The 10,150-nt window shown below is 43.9% G+C and overlaps 1 protein-coding gene across 1 annotated transcript in view; it reads right to left on the bottom strand.

The window, feature by feature from the left end:
* The window catches only part of DPT (dermatopontin), a 50,866-nt gene extending 43,098 nt beyond the window's left edge, over nucleotides 1-7,768 (bottom strand). Inside the window, exon 1 of the mRNA XM_004384088.1 lies at nucleotides 7,442-7,768. Within this exon, the coding sequence (XP_004384145.1) occupies nucleotides 7,442-7,746 (305 nt within the window). The 5' untranslated portion in view covers nucleotides 7,747-7,768. The remainder of the gene's footprint in view (nucleotides 1-7,441) is intronic.
* Between the last annotated feature and the right edge of the window lie 2,382 nt (nucleotides 7,769-10,150).

Genomic DNA, 10,150 nt, shown 5'->3' on the forward strand with positions numbered 1-10,150 from the left:
CTGAGACCTTATGTTTTTCTTCTTTATTTTGATGAGTAGGTTTGTTAACTTTCTTTGTGCTTACTGTAAAATTTACCCTTATCTTCCTAGATTTGAACCAGTTTATTATTACTTGGTATTGCTTGACTTCCTCTCCATTAGAAGGTTCTGTATCTAAACCATTTATTCCCTCTTTTATTGTTCTGATGCTGTTGTCATTTACGGATTAACCTCCCTGGTTCCCTTTTGTAATTCTTTTGGTTTTGCATAGTCCTTAAGAGTTCATTTCCTAGGTTGGTATCTGGCTAGTACAATTCTGTGTCCTAGATTCAGCCTGTGGTCTGATATTGTTTGTTCTCAGATTGAAGGACTTCCTTTAATGAGTCTTGTAAGTTTGGTTTGGTTTTCACACAGTCGCTTAATTTCTGTTTATCTGGAAATAATCTAATTTCACCATCATATTTGAACTAGAGTTTTGCAAGATATATTATTCTTGGCTGACAATTTTTTTCTTTCAAGGTTTTATATATGTCATCCCATTGCCTTCTTACCTGCATGGTTTCTGCCAAATAATCTGAGCTTAGTCTTATTGTTTCTCCTCTGTATGTGACTTTTCGTTTTTGATGAGCTGCTGTCAGGATTCTTTGTTTGTCTTTGGTTTTAGCGAGTGTGATTGTGATATGTCTTGGTGATTTTCTTTTGGGGTCTATCCTATATGGGGTTCGTTGAACTTCTTGGATGGTCAGCTATTTATCTTTCATGATATTGGGGAAGTTTTCTGTCAGCAGTTCTTCAATGATCCTCTCTGTGTCTTCTGTTTTCTCCCCCTGTTCTGGAACACTGATCACTTGCAGATTTTTGCTTCTGATTGTATCCCACATAATTCTCAGGGTCTCTTCATTTTTCTTCACTCTTTTTTCTGATTTTTCCTCAAACAGGGTTGTATCCAAGGGTCTGTCTTCAATTCCGCTGATCCTGTCTTCCACCATTTCAAATCTGCTCCTCAGCCCTTCTGTGACACTGTCCATTTCCAAAATTTTGTTGTTTATCTTTTGGATTTATAATTGTTGTTTTTGTATGATTTCTAGTCGTGAATTTATTTTGGCATTTTGTTCCTGCATGATTTTCCTGACTTCTTCCAGTTTTTGTCTGTATTTTCCATGAATTTGTCTGCATTTTCCATTAATTTGTCTGTTTTTTCCTCAATTTTGTCTGCTTTTTGCTTCAACTCTTGGATAATTCTGAGTATCAGAGATTTGAATTCCCTATCAGGTAGTTCTGGTGCCTTTTCTTCTACTGGAAAGTCTTCTGGTGTTTTATTTTGGACCCCTACTGGAAACATCCTGTCCAGTTTTTGTAAATGTTTTGATATTGTCTGCTGTCTTCGGGGCATTCCGTGGTTATTTTTGATTGTTAGAATTGTTTGTTTTGTCCTTTTTTTCCCTAAATTTGGCTATGTCTGAGCAGGTGGGCAGTGTGTTCTTTGTTGTTTACTCGTCTGAGGGCACAATACTTTTTTCCTCCGTCCCCAACTGGCAGGGTCAGTCCCTCAGATATGGTACAGCAGGGCAGGTCTAGCTGGAGAGGATTTGCTGGGATGGGTTGTTTGTGGCACTTACTATAGCCACCAGGGTGGGTAGGCAATCGTTGCAGGGCAGGTTCCGGCAGGCTGTGCCTGTACTGCTTGGTGGTATGATATTAAGCACACAGTGCAGGTAGGCAGGATGGGGGGAGGGAGGAGATTGTGATGTGTGGAGCTAAGATGGGTATGGGAGAGAGGAGAGAGGAACAGGAGCCAAAAACATACAAACAAACAAAAAAGTGTTCTAGGAGAGTTGCCGTTGGAGTGGAGGGATGAGAGACTATGAAAAGGAGAAAAACAAAAAGGGCAAGAAGAAGAAAAAAAGAAAAGAATGAATAAATAAAAATTAGAAAGAAAAAAAGAACAGCAAACTCCCAGGAATCCCACAAGTGTGGCTACGAGGTCTGGGGAAGTTGGTCCCAGGTGTTGAAGTACAGCCTGGCTAAGAGGCATAGAGGTATTCAGCACCAGGAATACAGAGGACAGGAAGAGAAGGAAGGTATAGAGAGACGAGAAACTGAGTAATGAAGAAAGACAAAAAGGGAAAAAGGGGGGAAAAAACAAATTAAAAAAACAACAACAAACAGAAAAAAAAAACCCACAAAAAAAGAAATGCTCCCAGGGATCCCTCTGCACGTCTGCACAAGCTGAGGGGGTAGGTCCCAAGCTGCACAGCACCACCTGGCCAGAACGGGCTCCCAACTCGAGAAAAGAAAAGAAAACAAACAAACAATTGAAAACAAACAAACAAAAACCCGGGGATCCCACCAGCATGGCAGCACAGACCAGGAAGCAGTTCCACACTTGGACTGAGCTCCACAGCCCCTCGGGAAGAAGCAAAGATGGTGCACGGAGCCAGGTATTTGAGCAAAAGGAGGGGGAGGTGGTAAGAGGTAAGGAAGAAATCAAAAGAAGTGGGAAAAAGCAACACCAGCAGCCAACAAATGGCACTCAGGGAGTCGGCCAGTGAGGGCAGGTGGAATCCAAGCAGCTAAGAGACTGTGACCATGGGAAACATAGGAGGCCGAATGGGGGTGAAGAAGGGTGGGAATGGGAAAGCATATATGGCTGTTTACTGGTTGTTTTGTCTCCTGCTGGAAGCTCTGTGAAGCTGCTTTCTCGTATACCCTATTTGCTGGTCTCTGAGAGGAGCCCAAGATGGCAGATCCATGCTGCCTTAAATGATAGGGGACCTCTGCATGTATGTCTCCTTGCTCTCTGTCCATTTCTTATTCCATTTGGTGCTTGGCTGAGTTATTTATCTCTTCATTTGATGTTTAGGATTTCAGGATTGCTGTTTTCTCTGTTTGGCTTAGTTTTCCGGATCTTTGCTGTGGAGGGACGGCGTGGTGCTTCTGCCTAGGGCGCCATGTTGCCGGAAGTCCCACTATGGCATATTTTGAAAACTAAGAAACTAACATTGATACAACTCCATACTCCAGACTTTATTTAGTTTTCATTAGTTTTTCCACTAATGCCCTTTTTCTGTTCCAGTATCCAAACCAGAGTACCATGTTGCATTTAATCCTTATGACTTATGAAATGAAGAGTTCAATATTCTATTTTGTAAGCTTATGTAGACATGAAGGTTATTGGGAAAATGGAAGTCTAATAAGGAATTCATCCTGAGGGAGCCAAATGTGTCAGCCATCCTCTGCATTACGTTTGACAGGTACTCAGGAAGTACAAAAAGGCTATCCTGCATCTTGGTAAATGTCACAAACCAAAACGAGAGGTAGTCAATAAAGCTGAGCCCCATATTATAGGCACTGGGTATTGAGAGTCAAAGATGTAGACAAAATGGCTTACCCTGCAGGAAATCTGCAGGCTAATTGTTGAGGGAATTAGGGACACAGGCTAGGATTTGAACTGACTGAAACACTAACTTATAATTTATAAGTCTGACTTTTTCTTTCATTAAATATTTACTGAGGGCCTACTATACACCAAGGAGCCCTGGTGTCTCAGTGGTTAAGAGCTGGCTGCTAACCAAAAAGGTTGGCAGTTCAAATTCACCAGCTGCTCCTTGGAAACCCTATGGGGCATTTCTACTCTGTCCTATAGTGTCGCTATGAGTCGGACTCAATCTGACAGCAATGGATTTGTTTTTTTTGGACTATATACCAAAGGTCCCTGGGTGGCACAAACAATTTGCAATTGGCCATGAATCAAAAGTTCGGTGGTTCCAACCCATCCAGTGGCACTGTGGAAGAAAGGCCTGGTGATTTACTTCTGTGAAGGTTAAACCAAAAACCATATCAGTCACTGTTGAGTCAATTTTGACTACTAGCAAAGCCATGCATTGCAGAGTAGAACTGGGTTTTCAAGACTATGACCTTTCAGAAGCAGATTGCAAGGGCTTTTTTCCGAGGCACCTGTGGGTGTGTTTAAACAGCCAGCCTTTTGGTTAAAAGTTGAGTGCTTAACAGTTTGTGCCACCCAGAGACTTCTCCATAAAGATTATACTAAAGAAAATCCTGTGGAGCTCAGTTCCACTCTGTAACACATGGGGTCACCATGAGTCAAAGGTAGTGGGTTTTTTGTTTTGCTTGTTTACTATATACCAAAACACTAGGGATACAGTGGTGAATGAGACAAAGTCCCTACCTTCACGAAGCTTACATTTGATGTGAAAGACAAATGTTAAACAAGTATAAACCAGGTGATGGCAAGTGCGCTGAAGGAAGCATAAAATAGGTTTAGAGTGTAGTCGAGGGTGAGGGGTGCTGGTTGAGAGGTTGTGGTCTGGGTAGGCCTTTCTGAGCAGGTAGGTGCATGTGTAATGAATACTCAGAGCCATGGATCAGGAGGGCCTGCTCTGCACTATACAGAGCCTTGCTCTTAATTGTAGTCAGGTTGTGGAAAACCTTGATTTCCTGCCCAACATATCCAGCTTCATGTTGACCTTAATGCTAACGTAGCTTGGTGGGACAGTTTTCCTGCCTCCTCTTCTCAGTCTAGTGGCTTGTTTTTGGTGAATTCATAAATTCAAATAGTCAGCTCTAATAAGAGCTGCCATTTTAAAATGTCTTCCGGGAGTATTTGAAGCCCAGGAAAAAACCAACAAAAGGAGCAGCCTTTCTCTTAATTCAGACTCCATTTAGAGCTGGCTGGCCCCAAATTGGCCTCATCAAATCCCAGATTCACTAAAAACCTTTACTGACTGCCTATGATGTGGCAGATGTTTTCACTTACACTCTTTTAGGCAGCACAGTGACACCCTCCAACAACTTCTGAGGTGGATATCATTATCTCCCTCTGCCAGATGAGGAACCAGATGCCCAAAGACACAGAGCTAAGACTCACAGAAACAAGGTGTGAGTGAATTCAGGCTCCCTGGTTGCAAGAACAGAGTTCTTTCCACCACTCTAAAGCTTTGCTTCACTAGAAAATTCCAGCTCCGTCTTGTTCCACACAGTCATTGGTGCCCCAGACTGAGTCAGACAGCCATCTGTCAGAAGGGGATTTGGAAAATTAAATCCACTCACCAGAGATAGTGGGGGTGGATGAGGAGGGCTCAGTAAAGGTCTAAGCAACTGGGCAGGCCTGGCTGCCCACCTACAGCCACCTGCGTGACCCCCTCTTCCCACCCCTCCCATGGTAGTTACCACGGTGGCCCCACCCCTGCAGGGATCTTACCAACCCCCACCCTATCCCAGGGTGAAGAGCCACCCTAGACCAGCACTGCAGCCTGTTCTGCTGATGGAGAATCAGCTGTGGTTCAGAGCTCACATAGCAGAGGCAGCTGGCTCCCAAGGAGCACAGATGCTTTGGAGCTAAGACTTGATGGATCCAAATACCGGCTGTACACGTTCTGGCTGAGAAAATATCCAATCACTTTGTGGCTGAAGTTTGTCCACTTATAATTGACTTCTAGATTTGTTCTGAGCATTATCTGAGCTAATGAATGTAAAGCACTTAGCTCAGGGTGAGCACTCCACAAATGGTCAGTTTTTATTTCTTGGAGGCCTCCTGTCTTGCCTGGATCCCTCCATCCCTAGTGTCTTTTTCTTTGGACTTATCATTGCTCTGCCTGCTAACAGAGCGACCCCCTAGATTTTATACCTTACCATGACCCATTCCCCCAATCCACAAAGTGCCTGCTGGAACTCCACTAGAGCCTTGTTCACAGATACCATGTGCAGCCTCCCCCAGGGCCTGCCTCCCCCAGGGCCTGCCTCCCCCAGGGCCTGCCTCGTCCAGGGCCTGCCTCGTCCAGGGCCTGCCTCGTCCAGGGCCTGCCTCGTCCAGGGCCTGCCTCTACACTCTCCCCACAACCCCACCCAGGGGCCTGGCTCTACCCAGGTGCTGTGAATAGCCAGGTCCTGCCTGCCCTGTCTAGTCCCTCGATGGTGCAAACATTTAACACTCAATTGCTATCTGATAGGTTGCAGGTTTGAATCCACCCAGAAACACCTCAGAAGAAATGACTTGTGATCTACTTCCAAAAAATCAGCCACTGAAAACCCTATGGAGCACAGTTCTAGTCTGACATACTTGGGGTTGCCATGAGTCAGAGCTGACTCAACGGCAACTGGTGGTTTGGCATGACCACTGGAAGGGCAAGACAGCTCTCAATCAGCTAACATGATCTCCCCCCGCCACCTCCCACTGTCAGAGCAGATTAATGAAGAGTCTCAAATGTAAGGCCCTATAGCCTGGCAGTCAGTAGCTGCTGGGATGGGCTCCTGACACAGCACTGGGGCTGGGACCTGGCTGGGACAGTCACTTCCTAACTTTGTGTGGTTGACCAGGGCTGAGCTCAGCTAGATGAGGGCAGTGCCTCACTCTAAAAGCCTGTAGTATGCTATTTTACAGCACTGGAACCCATTTTAAATCCAGAGATAAAGACCACAGTCTTCACAATTGAGAGAGCATATTTAATACAGGGAAGCAGAGAATTACTTAATTTCAGATTTCTTTGCTTAATTTTCTTTGCCCCCTCTCTCCCATTTCCTTGCTCTAAATCAATATTTCTCAAACTCTTTGTGGTGTGGGGCCAGTTGTTTATTTTTCTCAAAGTTTTGCAGACCAACACTTTTATAAAACAATAAAAGTAAGTTCTACAAAACTAAAATGCCATTTGGATATTGTTATGGATTGAATTGTATTCCCCAAAAAAACATGTGTTGGAATCCTAATCCCTATACATGTGGATGTAATCCTGTTTGGGAATAGGGTTTTCCTTGTTATTTTAATGAAGCCATACCAATGCACGACGTGTCCTAAACCTAATCATTTCTGAGTTATAGAAAGAGCAGACGTGACACTGAAGAGAGCACAAAGAGGGAGTAGGGGATAGATGCCCTGTGAAGGTCACCAAGGAACCAGGGAGCACCGGGGCTACGAAGCTGGAGAGCCAAGGAATTTCCCCCAGAGCCATCAGAAAGAGAGCCTTCCCCTAGAGCTGGTGCCCTGAATTCTGACTTCTAGTTTCCTGAACTGTGGGAAAATACATTTCTATTCTTTAAAGCCACTACCTGTGGCATTTCTGTTATGACAGCACTAGATAACAAAGATAGATGTCATTTCTAAATTGCTATAAATGTTTTTAAACACTTACAAGTTTTGTACTTATTGCAGGATGATGAACATTTTACAGACCCACCCCAGCCCCTGGACCAAACTTACAGCAGGGCTGCTTCTAGAAGTAACAAAGCACAAAGGCACCCTTCTGCCATGGACTCCCCATCCCAGGCTTTTCCCTATAGCAAAGCCCACTCGCAGCAGCCCTGCCCCACCAAAGCATGCATGGTAACTTGGTAAGGCTCCTGGTAGGACTTGCCCAGATTTTAGACACTATTTCCCAAAGGTCGAGCAAACCACAGGGGTGAGCTGTACAGAGGCATCTCCACCCAAGCCCAGAGGGCTACCCCTTACCATTCCATTCCAGCCCTGTTGATCTCTTCCCACCAGCACTCGGAAGGCTCCCCAAGGCTCTGGGTCGTGGGCATGCAGGCATAGTTCCACTGTCTGTCAGAACCTTCCTTCTTGCTGAAAATGCTCCTCACGGCCACCACTACCTGCCCATGGGGACACTGGTAGCTGAAGCCCTGCCGATTCAGATTCACCCATCCATCATCGCTGTAATCGTGGTACTGCTGGTAGGGGTACCCGTAGTCGCCATACTGGCCCCAAGCCACAGTAACTAGTGGCAGAAGCACCCACAGAAGAGTGAGGTCCATTCTGCCTGGCTTCTGGCAAGATATGTCAGCCTGGTTTGCCGGGCTGGCTGTTTTGTACGGCTGCCCCTGACATGTGGCTTCCAGATGTGGGTAAGCAGGCTCCAACTGCAGAGTGTCATCTCTTAAGCAAAACTTTTCAGAGCAGGGATGTTTGCCACAAGTACACACGGCTTGTTTTAAGGTGGACTTTTAGGAACATGCAGAGAACATGCAAATTCAAGAAACATCCCCGGTGGAAGAGCACTTTCGCAGATAGGATATAAAAGCAAACTGTTTTCACACGCTTAGAAACCTTCACCTGGGAAAAGGGGTCTGCAGCATATATGCCCCTCACCTCTCAGCACCCCACCCCACATTGTCGCCCACTAGCAAACCCCTCTATTTGTTCTCCAAATCACCCTGCTAGGACCACACGAATACCCCAAGAGTGAAATCAAAACACCAAAATAATAGAATGAGGAATAGAGCCATCTGGATTTCTGCTGGGGTGGATGTCGTGTTTCCTCTATGTTCTCAGCCCGACATCTTGTAACGCTGAAGTGTAAGCATGGGTGCACCAGTTTGCAGGGCTGCTCTGAGAACCCTTTAGTTGCATCATGGAAGTCACGTGGGCCCATGGGGAGACAAGCTGGGCATTATCCATTTGTAAGTATCCTTCCAGCTCCTGAAAATGGACCCAGGCAAGCCTAGAAATTGTGCTGTACACTCCACTAGGCAATGGGGTTTAATCAAATAACTATAATTTTTACACTTTGGTGTTTTTTTCTTTCTTGTTGAATTTTCATTTTATTGAGGTGTAATCTACATGTAATAAAATTTATTCCTTTTAAATGTTTAGCATACAGTCGTGTAACCAGCACCACAATCACATCAACCCAAAAAATCCCATCATGCCGTTTTACAGCCAACCTTTCACTCCACACCCAGCCCCAGGCAACCATTAATCTACTTTCTGTTTTGCAGTTTCCAGAATGCCAGGTAAATGGAATCATACAGTATGTAGTCTTTATGTTTGTCTTTCATTTAGCATAACATTTTCGAGATTCATCCATGTTATTGTGTGTATCAGTGATGCATTACTTTTTATTGCTGAGTAGTATCCCATGGTATAGATACACCACAGTTTGTTTATCCACTCACTAGCTGAAGGACATTTGGGTTGTTTCCGTTTTTGGTAATTATGAATAAAGCTGCTATAAACATCGGTTCACAGGCTTTTGTGTGAACACATCTTTATTTCATTTGGGAAAACACCTACAGGTGGGATTACTGGATTGCCTGGTAAGTGTATCTTTAACTTTATAAGAAACTACCAATCTGATTTCCAAAGTGGCTGTACCATTCTGCATCTCTACCAGAAAATTGCTTTTTTTTTTTTTTTTAAAAAAAAAAAAAGCCATTCTAATAGATATGTAGTGGTATTTCAATGTGGTTTTGATCTGAATTTCCTTAATGACTAATGATGTTAAACATCTTTTCATGTGCTTATTTTTCCATCCATACGTCTTCTTTGTCGATGTGACTTGTTCGAAGTTTTTGAACCCGTTGGGAGTCTATAAAGTACATAGTATTTCCATTTTTCATCAGGGTTGCCCTTAAGGAAGCTTCTTAAGATTGTTATTGTAGACCAATTATATCAGATTGTAGACCATTATATGAAGTTTATTAAAATGCAGACTCCTGGGCTCCATCCCAGATCTGCTAAATCATAACTTCAGGGGGTGTGCCAAGAAATCTACACTAAAAAAAAAAACAAAAAACAAAAAACAAGTTTTCCAGGTGATTTTTATTCACACCTAAATTTAACAACCACTTTCCTAGAGGAATGTGGGTGTAAGGAAAAAGCACACTATAAATCCTACCCCTGCCCATGCTATATCAGATTAGACTAGATTAAACATCAAGGAAACTGTGAAGGAGAAAGTCACACATGGGGATAAAATAATCATGTGTATGTGTGTGTGTGTAGTGTGGGGTGTGTGTGTGTATTTTGAGGGTGGTATGTGTTTTTGTGTGGGGTGTGTGTGTACATATTGAGGGTAGTATATGTTTCTGTGTGGGTAGGTGTATGTATTTTGAAGGTGCAATTTGCTCTGATAATAGTGGTTACTGAAGATGAGAGGCCCTGTGTCAAACAGATATCTGAGTCTCAATTTTGTTTTTAGCACCATCTTTTCCCACCAAGTCTATCTCTAAGTAACTTCCCAGTACTGGCAACCACAGCCCTCCTAGCTTAGGGTTACCATTCAGATCTGTAGTTACCTATGGGGTTTTGTAAAACACCCAGTGCTTGAACCTCACCCCTGCCCAATCATATTAGAATCTTCTGGGTGAGATCCAGTCAATAGTATCCTCTGAAACCTTCCTGTATGATTCTTATGTGAAGCCAGGTTGAGAACCACTA

The sequence above is a fragment of the Trichechus manatus genome, unplaced genomic scaffold (genome assembly GCF_000243295.1).
Source record: "Trichechus manatus latirostris isolate Lorelei unplaced genomic scaffold, TriManLat1.0 scaffold00117, whole genome shotgun sequence".
Classification (NCBI taxonomy): Eukaryota; Metazoa; Chordata; class Mammalia; order Sirenia; family Trichechidae; genus Trichechus; species Trichechus manatus.